The sequence below is a fragment of the Danaus plexippus genome, assembly GCF_018135715.1.
Source record: "Danaus plexippus chromosome 9 unlocalized genomic scaffold, MEX_DaPlex mxdp_26, whole genome shotgun sequence".
Taxonomy (NCBI): domain Eukaryota; kingdom Metazoa; phylum Arthropoda; class Insecta; order Lepidoptera; family Nymphalidae; genus Danaus; species Danaus plexippus.
Genome location: NW_026869848.1, coordinates 3,513,981 through 3,534,886, shown reverse-complemented (window position 1 = coordinate 3,534,886; position 20,906 = coordinate 3,513,981). Strand labels below are relative to the sequence as shown.

The window sequence follows — 20,906 nt, the reverse complement described above, 5'->3', positions numbered from 1 at the left end:
TTTAGGTTTAATGTAAATGTATCGATTGCAGATAGCAGATAAAGATAATGGACGGAATATATCTGATAAGTCCAGTTCTATAATAATAGGAAATTGCTGTGAATGTTTCAATGATTTTGACATTTTAATTCCAAAGTCTCCATGCACATTAACCGATGTTTTTTTCCAGTACAATGTATTTCAGGGGTTTGACTCGTTTAAAATACTGTAAATTTACGCACCGTTAACGGTCACTCGGCGACCCTTCATTTCATTTTCAGCTTCGTTGATCCCTGAGCCGAATGGAAACTGATATGAACCGATCATTATAAATTCTCGACAATTTTTGCACGTGACTAGTTTAGTGGTGACTGATCAAATATATGGAAATACAAGATGTCAATAAAACTCCACTCTATTTTAAACTCCTACAAGTTAAATAGGAAATTATATCAAAACGATTGAGAGAATGAGATATGAAAAACTATTTATATTTCAATTGAGCTAAAAGTTCGGATGTTATTATAAATGCCATCTTATGAATGTACACATGTTTTAAATACACTCGGATCAGTAATTTTTTTAGGATTTCTATCTTTGAAAAACAATGATCTTCTCTCATCGATTTTCGTGCGCAAGTAGCGTATTTACTACATAAAATTTATCTTGTCGGACCAAAACAAATTTATTACATACATAAATCCATTTTTAACTCTAAATAAAAAAAATCTCCAACAATAAATCTTTCATCTCAAATGAGAAAAGAAATAATCTATTTAAATGATATCGATACATTTTTTTTCTTGGAATTGATTTCTTTTAATTATTTAGTTACAAAAAATATATATTTCGAGATAATGAAATATAAAGAAAATATTATAGTATAAAAAAAAAACACAATTATATGAAGACAATAACCGATTACAATTAATTTAGCCGTTTAAAAATGCACATAAATTACCTTATTATGAATGAGACAAGCCAATTTATGTTCGGGGCGAAAACAATTTAATTAACATGGAAGTTTTCGTACACATTTTTAAACACAAAGACAAACACGTGCGATACGGAAGACAGGGCGCGTCGTTGAAAACGGCGCGCTTGTCGGAGCGGGGACACAGACTGCCTGCGGCCTGGCCATACCGGGGAGCCCCGGGGGCGGGCGCAACAGATACGCCACAGGTTACCCGGGCCTCATACCCCGGGATATAACCTCCTTACTCCCTGAACACCAATTTACATCCTCATTATCGTCTTCGGAGTCAGCATCAGAGCGGCGTGAAGATTGACGGCCAACATCAAGAACTTTCTCAACGTCCACTTCTTTATAAGTTAAAATTTTAATGACTGAATATAAATAATGAATCTCAATAATAAATCTTGATCCCTTGAACTCCAATCAATTAATGAACACCAATGATGACCTTAGCCTCAATAAATATTCCGATTTTGAAAGATGAATTTATTACAGGTATTTTTTAACATGATTTTGCTAAACGCTTATTTTTATATTCACGTCCCACCTCTCATTTTATATTTAACAGTTGTTTTATAATAAATGTATACTATTTATTTTTATACATATAGTAAAGAATTATTTTACAATATCGAAAGTTAACTAATATAAGCTGATAATACAAATGTCACCCCAAGAATGTATAAATGTTGCATTATACATACCTACATATAACATTACAATAGAGTTGTTGAATGTTTAATGAGCATACGTAACAACGGAACACCTAGCGTGTCTCGGAATAATGAGAGTTGTAGTTTACCGTGTGAATATTCATATCATTCTAAAATAAAAAGTAAATAAGGAATTAAACGAATTGAAAAAAATAATTATCTCGTATTAAAGTATATAATGTGTTAATCTTAGAAAACCGACGGAATAAACATCAAGTTTAACTAAGAAAGTGCGTGAACACGATTCTAAGAATCCCTTATAAAAAGAATTAAAATTGAATATCTATAAAACATCGGTATGCTCTTAACTTTATGAAATATTTCTTAAGTAATGAAAGCTTTCAATACTTAAATGTTGGTGTATTTTATTGATCATTAAGCTGTATTGCTTCTTTAATTTTATTCTACATTCAGCTTTTTTTCTTTGTTCAAGGTTATGTAATAAATTTTATATTAATAGTCTATTAAATGTAATTGAGAGACGGATTTTCATTCAACTAAAAATAATACAAAGAGAGGCCATTTGATTTTTTTTTATCAATGAAATTGTCTAAATCTTATTTACCCTATAAGTTTTTTTCTATTGGATTAACAATGGAATCCTAAAAATGATGTTCAAACCGCAGTTATGCAGTTTAAGATTCCTGTGGACTAAAGATCAGTAAGAAGTAAGGTAGTATCCAAGAACAAAAAGGAAACGAATAGGAAACCGACCTAAAGAAGAACGAGAAGATATTGATTTTGTCCCTTCCCGTCTCTTTAATCCTCGCCGCATATTTACTGTAAGTTGTCGTAATTTTGAATTAAATTAGAGCCACCAGCCTTATAATATTTACAACACCACGTAATGTATACTAGCACCCATCATCATGTTTTGCATTTTCCCACAAAGCCAACTGCTTCTGTACGACTCTGTAATCCTGAAAATACTACGCATGAATTTTAAATCACTTCCGGAGCAATTGTGGCTGAGCTCTTTCATTTTAAACCGCTACACTTTTGCGGTGACCGCCAACGGTACTTTGTTTCAGAAATAAGTATCAAAACATTGCGATATTAAATAAATCACTCGAAAATATTAGTTGACTTTTAGACGTAACCTTGAAAAGCATTTCCTAAAGCTGGAAACCGTGACGCATTGTTTGAGAAGATCAGGTCTTTTTTATTGACCTACAATCGTGTATGGCATATAGTGCACTTGCCACTTTGGTATCGGTTGACCGCTCCGCCTCGGGTCTGAAACGTGTCTGTGTTTCCTACTGAATTTATCATACGTGCCACGGCGGACTAACGTTCGTTTCAATAACGCTGAAATTGTTAGGCTTAGAATACGTTTACAATCTACCGTCGTGTATGTATACTATTAAGTTTATATTTCAAACAGTCTAAAAGCATTCATAACACTACCCTTATAAATTATACAGTTGCTCTAGTTACTCATGCTATGCTTACAATAAAACTAGTATTATTCGGATATACTACGCGGATTTTATTATTTAAAAACTACATAATCCCGACGTTTCGCTTACTTTGCAGCAACCGTGATCACGGGCAGACGAGGTTTCAGGCAGACAGTTTTTAAATAATGAAATCCGCGTAAGTATATCCAAATAATACTAGTTTCATTTAAATGAATAAAACTCGCGAAAATCTTAGATCTCATTATGCTTACAATAATTTTCATATATGGTAGTTCATTCAGGTACACTATTTAATACCTAAATTTAAACACAGTATCTGCTGCAACAAAGCACTTAACCGACCGAAGAACGTTTCCAGCAAGTTAGCGTTAACCTATTTTGGTTAGTACAATGCCACAAAACGTAGTTACTACAACGGCTTTGTGCACTTCTCTCCGCTTATCATCGCGTTATGATAAAATTTGATCAAGTTAGGCTCATTTTATAGAAATACAGCGCTATTGCTATTTATAAGGAAACGCAATTGAAATTTAAAAGCGACACAAGCTACCCAAGTTTTAATTAGATATTCGTAATTGTAGAGGTGGATGAGGTAACTTTCTCAATTCTCAGTACTAAAAATTTCAGGGTACGCGTTCCAACTTTTATGAATTCATTGTACAATGGGTCGTGATGAAGAGTCCTCAATAGAGGCGATTCATTAAGAATTCATTGTCATAAATGGCGTAGGCGTCAGACCTGAGTATTTTAGTAAAATGTAGCTAGAATTTGTACGTACGCTTTAGTGTGATGAGATGACTTAATATTTGGAGAGCACTGATTGGAAATCGCTTTGATGTTACAATTTATTTCAATGTCCTCGGTTCCATAAAAGCACTACCCCAATTGAATTGGGATATGATTTTTTTTTACATATTAATCAAAAAGATGATTTCAAGGATGCGTAGAGATTAATTTTTAATTATGCTTACCATTAAAAATATATGATTTCTAGTAATAGTATTTCTGACTTGTTTTATAAGAAACATAACTATTTATAATCTTCAACATTTAAATAAATAAAAACATTAACTTGCAATACAATAAAAATGTCCAGTTAATTTGGAAAAGAAATTTATCTGAAAGCAAAACTAACAGAAGTAATTATTTTGTTACTCAACATTATTACTTTTAAGAATGTGAGTATTGACATGTAACTTTCCTCTCATATTTAATAACGTTTTTAATATTTCTCCTAAGAGTTTCTTTTCTCCAAGTAGAAGCAAATAATTTTCTATTTTCTTCTCGCTGCTTGGGCCAATAAAGCTCCTTATTGTACGTACTATATATTGATTTCCAGTTTGAAAACACAGTAATGGACCAGAATGTGCGAACGATAAACATTTATACTGCAATGAAAACCTCATTTCATTTCAAACTGGTTTTTACGCTAAAACACTTAGGCACTTCTGTGTGAAATCAATTTATTAATGATTTTTTAATTTAATTATAATACAATCATGTTCTATGGTTTTTCAATTATGACCAATATTTTAACTACAGCATAGGTTGTGTGTTGAAAATTAATATCATCAATTTATTATATTAACCGGTTTCAAAGTGAAAATTCACTTCATATTTTTATACATAGTTTAAACGAAATTATATAATTTTAACCAAATTTTATTTCGTTATTAACTCATTCTGTTTAAAGCCTCTGAAAACTGAACAGATGTTCAAACTTACATTAAGCCTCTTTGGAGTGTAGCTTTAATATAGTTATATAATAACAGAAATCGTGACTAAATCAAAAAATCCTTTTGAAATGATTCCTTACTATTGTAACATAACATTAGATCTGTGCGTTATCTAAACAAGAATTTAAAAAAAAATATTTTAAAATTTATAATATATGTATAAATTTAATTTGTTTATCACAGTCTCAAAGCAATCGACTTTTCATTTTATATATCATAAAACTAATAGGATTCCTAAGATAGATTTAGTTCAATGTAATGTACATTTAAAGGGACCATTAAAGGTGGTATCGTTGCTCCCGGACAATAGCTAAGGATTCTTTGTTGTCTGGCGTTATATGTTAAATATAAATAAACATTTAGACTATACCGTCTACAGTCATTTATCACTCTGTGTGCTAAACTTTCAACCGTCACTTTTCAATTGATAAATGATGCAACACTGAAGTGTATTTCATTATGTTAACAAAATAACAAATAATTTGCGTATATTCGTGAAGATATTTATACTGTTTTATTCGTCGGGGTGTAATACATAATTTAATATATATATAACCTTAATCGTTCTGTTGTTTTTTCTTTATTCGGTTGCAGCCTATCCAAGGAGGTTTGTATAAAGAAGTTATAAAGATACATATATGGATACGAACGTGTACATATTTTCTACAGTAAGTACGAAACGTATGAAAAAAATTGATAAATATTCTGCTTCTCTACCGATTTTATTAGAACATTATTTAATATTAGACTGGAGCATAAAATAAGAAAATATTATGATATTATTTCATGTCATTACATTTATTTTATATATTTATATTATTAAAAAAGAATAAATTGATGAAAATATACTTATTAATTATCTTTTAATATTATTAGATATTACAATAATTTTATAGTTTTGAAATCGTTGTTTTTTATTTTCTGCAAGTTTCTAATTTAAATATTCCACGTCCTAAAATTCATATTCCTGATACAGAAACCGGGGTGTAATGTTGAATATTTATACGAACTGCGCGCTCATAAGGAATTTTAAATCATAAATACCATTTTAGGCTTTTTTACTGCGTAAATATTGCAACACTGAAAAGTAATGTACTCCATTATGCATTATCATTAAAGGTTACAAAACATAAATTTTCCATACAAAAGTCGAAATTAATAACTGTGATTCATCTCAATCATATCAACGATACATCATATTTTAAAAATGTATTTCTCCTGCGATTTATATTTTGAATAAAAAAGTCGTTCTGTACGTATGCATCTACAAAAATTTTGTATATGAAGTTTTTTAATTCGTACTTATATCAAAAATATAAAACTAACATAAGACATATGCTACGTTTGTCCTCAAAATTCAGAAAGTAGCTAAATATTAAAATCTATTTGGTTATAAATTTATAAGAGACAAAAAATTCTATATGATTAGCACATTGCTAGATAAGACCGGATAAAAGACGAGGCACTGATTTAAATTTTCGCTTTTGCAAATCCTTTTATCGAACGGCTTTCCGTTCGCATTGAAACACGTCGCTCCCTGTTGCCTAATCTCCTTCCTCGTCACGAAATAGTCAAATAATCGCTATTTCGTTTCTGGTGATAAAGTGAAAAGGAAAAGAGGGACTCTCGAATATACTTTTTGTCAGGCTCTGAAGATAATGAATAAACCGAAAAAATGGTTCATCCCATAACTAAATAAAATAATATTAGTGTAACAATTTTTTTCGTGCAATCTCCAAGGTATTAAGTTGAAGAGTTCCAAAGTTATACAAATATATAATATTAATAAACTTTATAAAGAGAAATTAGAACGTCCTAAATAAATAAGAGGAACATAAAAGGAGAAAGTACAACAAAATGACACCCGCTGTTAATTATAATTAATCTATTTTGCCACGTTTTCTTACGTTATTACTTATTTATTAGTATGTATAATTTATTAAATATAATTAAACCCATAATATTTATTTATATCAAGAGCAAAACCAGTATTTTTGAGGAATACAAAAAAAATATTTAAAGCATCTACGATAACACAATAACAAAATTTTATGAAATTTTAAAAAACTCAAGCGCATTTATTATCGATTAACGATAACACTGGCCTTAAATCATTTTGCAAAAGAACGAATAATCTTACACCGCTGAGCCAATATTAAACAAATATAATTTGGAAACCGTTTGAGAGCTTGCTTGCTATAAAGAAATATATACAAAAGCAACAGCACTCCCATACGCACTCACTAATAACACCTTTCCTAGAGTCGGGAGTTAAAAAAAATAAGTTGTAAGTTTTTACAGGTAAATAACACTGATAAATTGTCATCTTTGAATTACTACGAAATAAATGATATTATTTTTAACATATTTTTTGCAAAAACAAACCAATGTATTTTTTTTATTAATTACATGACGAGCCTTTCGGTCTTATCTTTGTCATATTAGTATTGGGAAATTCATTAATGCCGTTATGAAAAAAGTTAACGAAAGTTAGTAATTTTGTTCTCATTAATATAATAGGTAATACTGTTATAAAAACATATATTAAATCAGAACAATACGTTATTACTTATTAACTGAATATTAAAAAACTTATAAATCATCTCATTAAATAATTATTATAATTAGTAGCGATTAACAATATAAAGTTGTGACATTTCATGTCTCAGTAAAAAAAATCCTTTTTAAAAAGTTAAAAGTTCTCGGTGTAGTCATAATTTAATATTTTTATCAATAATATACTGAGTACGTTAGGCTTCGTTCACACGGCATTGTCCTGCACGTTTTTTTGCAGTATACGTCTTAACGTATAAATAGTGACCATACAACGCACATAGATCCATTCACACGACGATTGTACGGCAGAAAAACGTGTACCGCTTATACGTTTAAACACATACTCAACGGAATTGTCAAGCAAATCAAATGAACTTTGACGTATTCGGTTCGCAGTGGCACATAATATAGCTCTGTCTCGTTCACACGGCACGATGTTCACACGTTTTTTATCGAATAGCAACCGAAGAAGTGTTTAGTAGTACCTGAGCGTCTTTTGGACGGGTGGCACGTATTTTATGTTTGATTTGGTTTGATATTCAAAATGGTTGAGGAATCTTCTATAGACAACGAACTATTAATTTCTTTAGTGGAACAATGTCCCGTTTTATGGGATAAAACTTTGGAACTTTATAAAAATCGCGTCGCAACTCAAGCGGCTTGGAAGGGAATCATGGTAATAATTGATCCTAATTTTGAGACAAAGGAAGAAAAAACAAGACAAGCCTTAGGTATGTATATTTTATTACTAATAATAAAAATTGAGTTACAACATATTTTAACTTGCTCTGCTTAGTTCTAAATGTATTCGTTTTGCCATGGGACTGCTCCTTCGTTTGATAAAAAATAGTGACTAAAAATGGACCTTACGCTGTTTGCTTGAACATTTCGAACTGCCGTACTTTGAATATTTTCAAATAATGAAGGATTTGCCACATCTTCAAAATTGTGTCCATCATTTTCACGAACATAATTGTGTAATACAATGCATGCTTTTATGATTTCTGTCAATAAACTTGGTGAAACATCAATAGCCTTATGTAGAATTCTCCATTTTCCCGCTAAGATACCAAAAGTACACTCCACGTACCTCCTAGCTCTGCTCAGGCGGTAATTGAAGATTTCCTGTGTTCCTCCAACAGGGCGTAGTAAATTATTACATATGTAGAGCAAATCCCTCATCACCAATAAATACGTAAGGTGTACTTTCTCCACCTTCTAATAATGGCTTTGGTTTGGGTATATTCAACGAACCATCATTAAGTTTTTTCCACAAGACGGAATTTTTCAAAATGGATGAGTCACAATCTTTTCCGTATGATCCTATGTCTACATATATAAATCTGTATTCCGAATCAACCACCGCAAGTAGCACAATTGAAAAATAATCTTTATAATTGAAGTACATGGATCCACTATGAGGAGGCTTTAAGATTTTTATGTGTTTTCCGTCAATTGCACCTAAACAATGAGGGAAATTAGTCTTTCTTTCAAAACCTTCCACTATTTTTATTCATTCACTTTCTGTAGAAAGCATTTGAAGATATTCTCCCTGAAGGACATGCCATAGAGTCCAGCAAACATCCCAGATGACACCACTTATAGTCGATACTCCAACTTTGTATGAATAGTGTAAATCTTTCATGGAGCGATGCTAAATACCTGAAAAAAATGTATATGTACAGTCAACAGCACGTCCCTCTATACAGATCCAATATAAACTGACACGCGGCATCATTACACAGACTGGTTTGACAAGATCAGTTTATAATGGAGGTGTAAAGAGGGACGTGCTATTGTCTGTACCGTATTACTTTTTTGATTACCGTTTTTGTTTGTCTTTTACAGCTAAAACGATTATTCAACGGTGGACTCATATAAGAGATAATTATAATCGATCGTATAAAAAGATAAAAGATCAGAAAAGCTCAGGAAGTGGCGCCAAAACAGCAAAGCCTTATGTATATAGTAAACAGTTATCTTTTCTGCAGAAAGTAATAGAACCTAAAAAGACAGTAAATAATGCTACTACCGAAAATAACAACACGGAATCCAATAATAACACAGAATCCGAAAACCAGAAAAAAAATTCTGAGGGTGGAAATGAAACATTGGAAACAAACTCTATAGAGACACATGACACAATGGCGGCAAAGAGCCCAATACCTAATCGTGTACCTAAAAGATCTCTAAAGAATATGATTAGTCCTGTTGATGCGAAGATGATGAAATTTATGGATTCTTATTCGAATAACGAACCTAAAACAATGAATCGGCATCTTTCATTTTTTAATGGGATATTACCATCCTTAGATAAGTATGACGATGATGAAGTCCTTGAATTCCAAATGGGTGTGTTACAGTTAATGAAAAAAATTAAAAACAGTCGCCAAATTCGTGAATCGTCGTCTTTCAACTGTGACAACTGTGTGAAGACTGCGGCTATTCGTCTTTTACACGAATGATAATTTACCGTGTGAAGACCCGGATGATTGTACGTTAAAACAACGAATACGAAAAAAACGTGCAGGACAATGCCGTGTGAACGAAGCCTAAAGCTGTTACTTCTATCTTTCTTCCGAATAGCTCTACAAGTGTTGGTAAAAGGCTAGCTTACGGTATAAAACATCTTAATTTCCCACTAGAGTTCCTGAAACTAGATTAAGTGTCAATCTTTGTATGAAGATTAGTGTGAAATTGAGGAATATCTGGAACATTCCAAGCAAACGAAGACAATAAAATACTTATTGCAAACATCCATCTCCTTACAAAACAGAAGACGGGTCTCCTTTAACAGTGAGGTGTGTTTAAATTTGATATAGATTGAGCACGTGTCTCAGACAGGGTTAGTAAGGGAGCTCGTTTCTTTCACTTTGATTCCTTATATATTGGCAACAACTTATTACCTTTATCTTTGTCCACTTTGCTACATTTCTGCATGCCAATTTGTTTTTTTACAGTGAAATGGATTATCCTTAAGTTTTGTGTAGTTGAAACGATGTTGGTAAAAAATAAAAATTCATTGAATTGTTTTGTATCATACAGACAACATAAAAATGTAGTTTTAATAGAATAATGAGAGATAATTGTTGATTTACTGAGAGGCTAAAAAATTTTAATTTTCTCAAAAGTAAGAAACTTAACTAAAATGGAGCTAGGAAAAACTTTTATCGATAATTATTATACAGTTAAAATGTGTCACTGTAAAGTTATAAAAGATTTAATAAATTATTATAAGCATTAATTAAACACTGATTTAATTTGAGAGTAATCACTGATTTAATTTTAAAGTAAACATAAACAGTTTAAATTCATGCAACAATATTTCTGGTAAGTAGCGCCATCTGTCAGAATTAAATTGTACTTGACAGCTTAAAGGTGTATAAGTGTACAAACAGTGTACATTTTCGATGACGAATAATTGACAACGTACACGTATACATAGAATCCAGGGCCTATATTAAAATTGAAATGAGAAACTAAACAAAGTGCCTCATAATGAGCACTTAGGGATACACCATTAGTATATATAGATGGTGATTTTATGAAAATCTACAGAATACAGTCTTTCTTTACTTAATAACAAATACAAGAATATGTTAAATAATAATTACAACACTACCAGAAAATATTGCTGTAGATATTAAAATTAAATTAGTCAATGAATACTAAACTGCTAGCGACATCTGTATAATGTGCTCGGAACTACATATATTTTGTAAAGAGTAGTTTGTTTGTTTGAAGCCAATTAAAAAACAAAAGAAGAATTAGTTAATAAAATTTAAAAATCATCAGTTTTTATTGACATTTAGATGATTTTTCTAAAATTAATAAACTTAATGTGTTATTATACCTACCCACTGCCTAAGCAGTCAAATACCGTCACATACAGCATTCGTAAAGTGAAATGCTTACGTTTATGCTATTAAGTTTACGTTTGCAGTATTAAAACAAAAATCATTTCATCATATAATATATGTGTACGATTATTTTTACTTAATGTTAGTGTTAGCATACATATTGCTTCTAATTAAGCGATCAAGAAAATATTATATGATTGTAATTAGCTGTCAGCCTCCAGGGTATGCTGGCGTCACGCGCAAAGAAGTCGTTTATCATAAAAATATTTTTTTCATTAATTTGAAATAAATATAAATATTTAACTATATGTCACAATGTGTACATTAATTCTTTGTCTGCACATAAAAAAGTGACAGAAAAATAATAATAAAACTTCTCTATTATTATTTTTCTGTGGTGAACTTATATCGACGATAAGTGAGACAATTTAATCTTATAGGATTAAATCCGTCATAATGTATTCAAATATTTTCTGAAATAGTACTTACTGTTTTCATATTTTCTTTTCTATTTCTAAGTTTTGAGACTGTCTATTTAACAAAACTGAAATACAAGCAGATTTACACATTTTTCGAAATTTCGATCTGTGACTTTGCTAAATTAAATGATACGTTGGTTTAGGGTTTTGTCGCTGTATTTCAGTCTGCTTTTGTTTCAATTTTCTCTGTTACATTATTATTTATTTAAATTTCCAGCTAAACAATAGGTAATGGATACCATCGCTCTTCACCAACAACGCTAATAGCTCTAGAGTCTAGAGTCTAGTATATAGATATACCTACTTACTGTCATCTGAGAGACCTCTACGTTCAGTTAATATATTAAGCCTAACAATAATAGTACAAAATTTTGTGTTCTTTAGAAAGGTTAAAGAAGGAGGGGAAAATTCAAAGATCCCATTGCCGCCACTCAGCGAAAAGTTAATATTTTTAAAGTTATTGGTTCGAAATGAAATCGTCTCACATATGGAGAGTTTCAACGTTTTTCATTTATAAACCTACGTTGATTATGAATAAAAATATTGGAATCTGTCTTGACGTGTGCAATACAGTTCAATAGGTCTTGTATTCAAGTACGAGTCAAAGTAATGAAGTGCACGTCTATATATTATATATTTTTTATCTATTCCCCTAACATGAATGGTTCCTTATAATAAAAGTTATGATATTATCACTTTCCCCCATTTTAACATCACCCATTATCACTCATAATGATTTTGGAAATATTTAGATATACCTCGTCCTAGAGATATAATAGTTTTCTTCACAAGCCTATATAGCACATTATAATCGACTCACAAGTATTTATTCGTAAAAAATATTAAAGCGTTCAATCAATAAACAGATTAATGATATGACCATATGGTAGAAAATATAGATAATAAATATGTTTTGAAAAAATCCGAAACCCACAAAAGAAAAGTTTTTTTATTTCATTAGCAAAATATAAAATTTCGTTGTAATGTAAATTAATGAATATAAAATAAATATCATATAAACATTGTGTCGCCTTCAAGGTTAGATCTTATTTCGTTCGAAACGTGACATTAAAGTGGGTCACGATAAGATTATTGAAATATATGAGTTATCTTTCCGGATAAAATAACAATTATATAAAGTAACGTATATTTTATGTAACGTATATGTGTATAATGCATTGTGTAAAGGTACTATTTACTTAAAGGAGAAAAATAAAAACAAAAATGATAAATTTCATACTTCTATTAAATTACTATTCGAAACATTACAATAATTAAACATAGACTTTCTCAACATAACACATTTATATTCTAACACACTTCAATACTAATACAATGTAAATGCAAGGTTTATGACAACAGCTAAGTTATTGTGCTATATCTATACCTATTCCGATTTAAGTAAAGGCACTAACAAGAATTGAGCAAAGATATATGCATAATTCTTAGGCGTACAATTTTTAAATATCACCAATAGGCTTTAATGGTGTTGTTATTCAATTTTTTATTGCTTTTATGTTCAAATTGGAATTGTTATAAAAATATAAAAGTGCCATTCGTTGACTGTATTAAGATAGTAGATATTTTTTTTTACGTACAAAAGTATGTCAATTAGTTATACTACATCTAATTTGTACCATTGCATGTGTTCTACACAGTAAAATATTGTCTAAATTGAACATAACTTTGCAATAACAAAAAAAAGTTAATTTCACGTACTAGAAATGATTTGATAATCTTTGTAAAATTATGGCCCTTCATGAAGAATAATAAATATAAAACTATTGCCATAAACTTAGCCCATAAAACATAAACGATGTAAAAGCATACAATTCATAATGGAAAGGTTTAATGAATAAAATAAAATATATTCACTCATGAGCACACTGGGTTAAAACTAGGGAAACTAGAAAATACAATAAAACTTAGTGCCTCACACCATAACAAAATGGCAAAGCTCACATATCAAGATCAAATATGAGATCATTCTTGAATTGGACTTCCAGATATTGGCCTTTGTTTAATCTGTCGGGATCATAGAGATTTGTGTTATGTTTTATACTATCACATGACTGCTTCTTTTGTGTCAAAGGTTTTGCATCTCTCTGCCAATTTTCAATGTTTTTGTTACCATTACTGTCCAAATTCTTTGTTTTTTCTGTTTTTATAGTGTTTTCATTGGCATTTTCATCATACTGGTTGCTGTAAAAATCACTGTCGGACATTACATTTTTACTTTCCTCAGCATCTGAAGTGTCCGGCACACCACTGTCATGACGCTGTTTGATAGAAGCCTTCCTTGGTTTGGAAAACTGAAAATAATGATTGCATCGCATATTAAACCTTCTCTTCTAGATTCAATTGCTAAGTTTAATTCAGAATCTTCAAATAATTTAATTTACTTTAAGAGCATCTTATCAATTAATTTTAATGAATACCTTTAATGAATTTGAAGTGTCATCTTCAGCTTCACTTTCACTCTTACGCCTTTCAAGGTTACGTTTTTTGCTCTTCTTACGCTGATTTTTCTTTTTTTGGCCCTCAATTGAAGAATTATATCTGAAATGTAAAAATTCTCATAAAGTTATCATATAAAACTGAAATACACATATATCCTATTGTATATGCTCATATCATTTTTTACAGAATTGGAGTTTGTGAGAAAATTAAAATGATAAAAATTAATTACCACAAACTTAATTGCAAAACAACATATACTTCCACCAGAACCCTTATACTTCTATTACCCAGCTTTATATGAGACTGGACATAATTATCTTATCCAATTAATTTGCTATTGGAACCATAAATCAGAGAATGATTTTGCAATCAATCAAAGGGCATGTATTTTATTAAAGATACATATAATGCAGTCTGGCAACATTTTCCCACAAACATTTGGCAATGTAAAGGTAAACAAAATTATAATTGTATTATTTAACATCTTATTGACGTGACTTATGACAGTCCAATTACATTCTTACCTGTAAAATTGCTTAGCAATGACATCATTAAACCTAACAGTCTTTTTTAAACTAGATTCCTCATGGATATAATCAGAGCTGATATAGTCCATGGATGATGCTATATCTCCAGCGCTTGATTCAGAGAAACTACGCATCATGGGCATAGACTTGCGTAAGATGCTCTTGGCTCCAGTTGTAGTGAATGATTCCGTCCAAACAATTTCTCTTTCATTTTCTTCGTCATCATCATCCTCATCAAGGACATCTTCATTGCTTTTTGATGACACAACAATATTTGTTTCTTTTCCAAAGTTCGTGACTTCTATTAATGGAGTTAGGGTATCCTCTTCTGATGTCTTTTCATCAAATTCTTCTGTATTAACAATTTGCTTAGTTGGAACGACATCAAAGCATTCAGTTTTCATGTCACTTTCTGTCAAACCGATTTGGAATTTTTCAGGTAGGTTTCCAAGCACTTCTAATTGTAAAATAACATTATTGTCCCAAGCTTCACCGGATACATTTTCCAAATTTATTTCATCGCTGAATACAATTAGGGCTGCATAGTGTAAAGGAACAAACCCAGAACCAAGAGAGGAGAACTTGATATATATACTGTTTTTGTCATGCTTTACTTTCACAGAATCAGGTTCGGTATTTTTAACATGAAATGTGAAAGCTAGAATATCATCTAATGCATTGTATGTATATGGAGGGAGTGTGTAACCAATTGAGGAATCCAAGAATCCAGTTTCATCAATAGGGCTGAGTGACTTATATCCAGTGGGTTCTGATGGAGTAGATGATATTTCTTCTATAAGATTTGTCTTACATTCTTCATCACTGTTAGAAGTATCTTCACTTTCAACCCCACTGTCTCCTTTCAGGGACAATGAAGTACTGGATAAACTCTTTCTGATTACAGGTAAAGTTATAGTTAGAGTATGTTTAGTTTTGTCAAATCTAGCATTGCCACAATCGCTATTAACAGGATATGGCAATTCAAGGTCTAATTTATATTTTGCTGGTTTTTCAGTGATTAAACTTAATGTCTTCTCCCGAACATCTAAAGAACAATCTTGTGTTGACGAGATAAGCGGCATGTTTATTTCAACAACTATATGACTTGGTATAGCAGAGTAGTGTTTACAATCTCTACTGTTAGTAAATTCCTGCATGTCAACATTTTTTTGCTGTTTAATAACATATTTTGGCATTGTATAACCATTTTCGGAGGCATGAGTGTAATCTTTATGACAGTTTTTTGCTTTTTTTCTATGTTCTTTTATACTTTTATTTGTTTTAACTTCTGGAGATTGTTTTTTGTCTGGATATAAATGCTGAGGATATAACTTGTCAATTACATCTTGGGATAATTCCTCATTTTCTTCATCAGTAACTGGTTTAAAGTTAGGGTCTTCTTTCCTAATCACAGCCGCGGTCGACATTCCTTTGTAGTAAGACTTAGGAAAGCGGCAATTGTTGCTATCTAAGTGAATGTTGTATGTTTTCTGTAATCCATCAAAGGCACTTTTGTTTACCAATTCTCTGAATTTTTTGTTAACCTCTGCCATGCGCAGTGTGTCCGGGTGAAAAACAACATCGTAAATTACGCAGCGTTGTTTGTTGTGATCGAAATCTTCCCGAGGAGGAATAAGGGTATATGGTAGTTGCCAATTCATACCTTTTTGACCATTAATCTCCTGAACACGGCAAGATGGTTTCTCAATATTCTCATTGCTGCAAATATTTATAAAAGCCTTTCTGTCGCCAGCGACGCTCGTTTTAATAACATAACTGCCTTTAGGATTGATGAAAGTTACATCGTAGCCACGTTCCTTTTCTAGTTGGGTCATTTCTTTTTGATAGATTGCTTGATTTGCCGGGTCACGTACTTCATCGCAGTATTCGTTAAGTAGTTCTCGAAATTTCTTGCTTTTCATAGCGTCTTGAATTGCTTCGAGATCTGCTTTAGTAAAATTGGGTTCTTCATCACGAGGTTTTACTCCTGTTGCCATGTTGTCTTCCTTAAAATTTACAAGTGATAAAAATAAACACAATTATTACGCATAAACACGGTAATTTTCAGCTGACGATTGAATAGTACAGACTTAAAACGTAGCTTTATCGTGATTCGTGAGCTTTGAGTTTTGGATTATCTAGTGTTCCTCGATTGGTCGATCGTTGGTTATTTTCCAGTTGTCAACAAACTCAGCCGGCATTGAGATAGACAGACTATATAATGAAAAAAAAACATGTAATGTCATTAGCAACTTACATTTGAAAAGCAAATATCGAAAGTTATCTGTTATTTAAAATATAAAAGATTACAGTAAACAAAATTTATAAGAAAAATTTACCTCATTCAATATACATATTTTTACTAAAGATAATATGTTTCACACGATGAATTTTGACAATTGTTGAAATTTTAAATTGTCACAGAAATAAATCATAACATACTGTTTAGTGTTTACGTTATGAAGATTTGGTGAACAAAAATCTTTAGAAATAAACCTTTTCTGTATTTAAAATAAATTAATATTATATAATAAATGATCATGTCCAGGCACATTTACAATTTATCTTGTTCTTTTATGCATCAACTACCTTATGTTTCTTCTGCTAGGTTATATAGCAGATGGATGCATCGAAAACCGGCCAAAGTTTTATTACCTTTTGAACCAAATTCCAATTCCAATTTGAAAAAAGAAAAGGTAATTGATTTAGGGAACAGCGACACAAGAAAGAAAAAAATATTCATGATGATAAAAAATAAATGTTAAAAACGCTCCAGTTGTTAGTAAAGACAAATTCAAAGAAATTAAGGAAAAGAAAGAGACTGTGTTAAAAAAAAGAAAATTCTATTTAAGCCAGAAAAAAGTATTTGATGACAATGGTGAAATTATTTATGAAAAATTAAATAATAATGATGGTAGAATCAGGTGAATGGAAATTTATATTTTATGTTCTATTTAAATACCAAAGGAGATAAATGACAAAATATCTCTAAACATATTTTTTAACTAAGATTTAATCCCTCTCAAATTAAACTAAATAGTATTACATGTTGTCTTTAATTTTCAGCTCCCTCCTTGTTAGGCTAAAGTCCAAGAAAGAGAGATTACGAAGCCAACAAATAATGGTGGAGGGTTGGCGGTTGATAGTAGATGGACTGGAAGCAAAATGTGCTTTAAGATATGTTATATTCAGCCAATTAGAGGATTTAAACAAATTGAGACCATTCCTGCCTGATACTGGTGTAAAGTTTTATAAGATACCATACAAAGAAATCGAATTATGGTCCAATGTTGACACACCCCCTGGAATTATTGGTAATTATTTTTATGCTGATAAATTTTCAAATGAAAAATGTATAATATTTAAAAACTCAAAATAAGCCTGACATATAATTTACCACTAAAATGTTTTTATGAATACATATATTCAATTTTTATATACAATTAGATTATCATAATAAATGGGTTGTTAATTAAAAAAAAATTGTAGGTGTGTTTGATACGCCTACGACAGATAATGTAAAGTGGTTAAGTCAACCTTTGCCAATACATTTAATATGTGACAATGTACGAACACCTGGCAATCTTGGAGGCATACTAAGGGCAGCGGCTGGTGTGGGATGCGAGAAAGTTTTATTAACCAAAGGTAGTAAACATCATCATAAGATTGTACCTGTTATGTAAAATATATAAATGTGTTTATTTAAAACAAAAAAAAATGGCTCCAAACTTTAAATTTATGCTCTTATTGTTGAATAATTATAATATATTTCTGAAGGTTGTGTAGATCTCTGGGATCCAAAAGTGGTAAGGAGTGGTGCTGGTGCACACTTCAGACAGCCTATCATATCGTCAATAGAGTGGGAAGAGCTACCTAATAATTTAGCAGAAAAAACAACAATATTTATAGCAGACAGCAATGTAAAATTGATGAATGACGATTTTGATTCGGAAAATGCTTTGGACTGTAATATACCCGTTGTACCTTATTATAGTGTTGATTTTGGTATCTTGAAACATATCACACTGATAATTGGAGGAGAAACGGAAGGTATAAGTGAAAACAGTTACAGGTACTTATTTTTTCTATTATCATAATTTTTAGTTCGACAGAATGTATAAAACAATCGTTGACCTTTCAGTATTAATTTTAGAGTATGTAATGTAAGTATGAGTAATTCATAAAAATACCATTCTGTAATCCATACGGTAATATCTGAGATCAATCTGTTTTGTCAAGTTTCAATGTAAAATTATATTGGAGGGACAAATAGTACTATTTTTCATGCACTTTCATATTTTAGTTACTAATATTAGTATGATTGTCGTAAAAGTTTATCGAGGTGCATCAGGATTATAAAAATGTCATTTTCTTTTTTCATTCTATTTTCATTTAATTTTGATAATCTTCAACTTAATACCACCAAAAATTTTTATCCAAATTTTAAGGCCTTTTTTTTATTGAAAATGAGTTCATGAAAAGTTATTGTATCTATTATATCTAAATTGTTTTTATTAAAAATTAAAAAAGGAATACTGTTTCAGGTTGGCAGCTAACAGAAATGGTCTTAGATTAAATATTCCGCTACAAAAAGGCGTTGATAGTCTGAACACTGGAATGGCAACTGCTGTAATAGCATTTGAAATGAGAAAACAATTAATACAGGCCCAGGCAAAGGCTCAGTTAGATAAGATAGGGATGAAAGTAGTTTAAGGAAAATGTATTGCGTATAGAAAATAGTGGTCACTTGTTCTTTGTAATGAAATAAAAGTAGTATATATATACATATATGTTTTTATTTTTTAAACCTCATTATTTTAAATAGATTTTGCGTGGGACGTTATATACATGGTGTGATGGCGCCCTCTGTGTCTGGGATTAAGACTTATATGATCAACTGTAAAACAACAGTTTTTGTGCCTAGATGGAGTTAATTTGGTAAAAATGAACCGTTTTTAAAATTTTTAAATTTACTGTTTAAATCTTTATATTTTAATGGTGTACATTTGAAATCGGTACATATTAATATGGAGATGTAGATAAGAACATAAGAGTTACTTTTTATATAACGATAAATTATTTTTTAAGTAATGTGAAATTTTTGCCAGCAATTATATTAAGAATGGGGTCACAAGAGTTCACTATGTCAATACGACTACAATGCCTCCATTGGCTTTAAAAAATGCCTATCTGATGATGTCATAAGATGCGCAGTCAATAGGCACAAGTCCAAATAGGCTCTCGTTGGGACTAGAATCTAGATTAATTACATTACTGGATTTACTAGAAGAATACTCTTAGCGTCTCTATTTAAATACATTATTAAGTCTGGGCGATGACGCCATCCTTAATTTAGAAATCGGCAAAAATATAAAATTATTTCCGACGATATGACATAATAAATAAGACAAAATAAGTAAATATTAAGGAAAATATAAATAATATTTACAGTTGAATTACAGAAAGTAGATTTTTTAATATTAACCGAATAAAAAGTTGCTCAATAATGCACGTGACGCATCTAGATTATGGGTAAAGTATTAAGGGAATCTTCAAAGGAGAATTCGTAGTACCTAGTTAAGGATGTTCAATGTAGAAGGAGGCGTCGTCGGTCAATACTGTAGGTGGTGCGGTGGCCGTACAGAGCGCAGGCGTGGACCCGCCGCCCCCCACACCCTGCTCCGCCGTTGTTCACGGCCCCCGCCGGCGGCCCACTCACGCAACTCGCGAGTCAGCCGCCGTGCGCTGTGTTCGCGCGACGATACTCAGACGAGCTCGAGTCATGTGTAATGTTTTCATCGCAGACAGGATCTGTCAGCTAAGTTTCGATAACGTAAAAGATGAATGAATAATTTATTCAATAACGACGATTCGCGGGTCTATTTTTTTGGAAAATCTCGCCGCTGTCAGAGGACAGCTTTCGCCCAGCATCTAGTTTTTCTTGAAAGCTCGTGGCCGTTGACACTGCAGCGTGCGGGTCCCGCAGTGTGCAAGTGTGTGGTTGATTAGCGAACGTAAAGACGAGGACGTCAGCTGAGTCGCGTAAACATAAGCTTGACCGAGTTTTACTGAGGAGACCATGGCTCTGCCTCCGGCGTAGACTGGCAGCTCGAGGAATATAAGGATAGGATTTCATCATGCGGCGACTCATTTTGCTGTTATTGACAGGTAAAAAGCTTCATAGATACTCTAAATAGAA

General features: G+C 31.4%; 5 protein-coding genes across 5 annotated transcripts in view; 3 read left to right on the top strand and 2 right to left on the bottom strand.

The window, feature by feature from the left end:
• LOC116767514 (potassium voltage-gated channel subfamily H member 8) overlaps positions 1-1,081 on the bottom strand; it is a 48,160-nt gene extending 47,079 nt beyond the window's left edge. The window contains exon 1 of the mRNA XM_061527484.1: positions 941-1,081. The gene's annotated coding sequence lies outside the window, so the exon portion shown is untranslated. The remainder of the gene's footprint in view (positions 1-940) is intronic.
• Positions 1,082-7,876: 6,795 nt separating this feature from the next.
• LOC116767504 (uncharacterized) lies at positions 7,877-10,519 on the top strand. Its single transcript, XM_061527450.1, has 2 exons — positions 7,877-8,112; positions 9,230-10,519. The coding sequence occupies exons 1-2, from the start codon at positions 7,926-7,928 to the stop codon at positions 9,844-9,846; spliced, it is 804 nt and encodes a 267-aa protein (XP_061383434.1). The 5' UTR covers positions 7,877-7,925; the 3' UTR covers positions 9,847-10,519.
• Positions 10,520-12,948: 2,429 nt separating this feature from the next.
• Positions 12,949-16,829, bottom strand: LOC116767417 (protein kintoun). Its single transcript, XM_032657728.2, has 3 exons — positions 14,705-16,829; positions 14,159-14,279; positions 12,949-14,032 (listed from the first exon to the last, which is right to left on the bottom strand). The coding sequence occupies exons 1-3, from the start codon at positions 16,702-16,704 to the stop codon at positions 13,679-13,681; spliced, it is 2,475 nt and encodes an 824-aa protein (XP_032513619.2). The 5' UTR covers positions 16,705-16,829; the 3' UTR covers positions 12,949-13,678.
• A 294-nt stretch (positions 16,830-17,123) lies between these two features.
• Positions 17,124-19,491, top strand: LOC116767692 (rRNA methyltransferase 3, mitochondrial). Its single transcript, XM_032658139.2, has 5 exons — positions 17,124-17,631; positions 17,774-18,021; positions 18,197-18,352; positions 18,485-18,779; positions 19,252-19,491. Exons 2-5 carry the CDS (start codon positions 17,829-17,831, stop codon positions 19,418-19,420), a joined length of 813 nt encoding a protein of 270 aa, XP_032514030.2. The 5' UTR covers positions 17,124-17,631; positions 17,774-17,828; the 3' UTR covers positions 19,421-19,491.
• Positions 19,492-20,433: 942 nt separating this feature from the next.
• LOC116767303 (transmembrane protein 132E) overlaps positions 20,434-20,906 on the top strand; it is a 46,994-nt gene continuing 46,521 nt past the window's right edge. The window contains 1 exon segment of the mRNA XM_061527420.1: positions 20,434-20,875. Coding sequence (XP_061383404.1) covers positions 20,845-20,875 — 31 coding nt within the window. The 5' untranslated portion in view covers positions 20,434-20,844.

Coding starts and splice junctions, on each gene's coding strand:
- LOC116767504 (XM_061527450.1), top strand. CDS start 7,926: ATGGTTGAGGAATCTTCTATAGACAACGAACTATTAATTTCTTTAGTG. Junction 8,113..9,229: donor AAAAACAAGACAAGCCTTAG/GTATGTATATTT, acceptor TGTCTTTTACAG/CTAAAACGATTATTCAACGG.
- LOC116767417 (XM_032657728.2), bottom strand. CDS start 16,704: ATGGCAACAGGAGTAAAACCTCGTGATGAAGAACCCAATTTTACTAAA. Junction 14,280..14,704: donor ATTGCTAAGCAATTTTACAG/GTAAGAATGTAA, acceptor TTTACATTTCAG/ATATAATTCTTCAATTGAGG. Junction 14,033..14,158: donor ACACTTCAAATTCATTAAAG/GTATTCATTAAA, acceptor CATTATTTTCAG/TTTTCCAAACCAAGGAAGGC.
- LOC116767692 (XM_032658139.2), top strand. CDS start 17,829: ATGGTGGAGGGTTGGCGGTTGATAGTAGATGGACTGGAAGCAAAATGT. Junction 18,353..18,484: donor GAAAGTTTTATTAACCAAAG/GTAGTAAACATC, acceptor ATATTTCTGAAG/GTTGTGTAGATCTCTGGGAT. Junction 18,780..19,251: donor ATAAGTGAAAACAGTTACAG/GTACTTATTTTT, acceptor ATACTGTTTCAG/GTTGGCAGCTAACAGAAATG.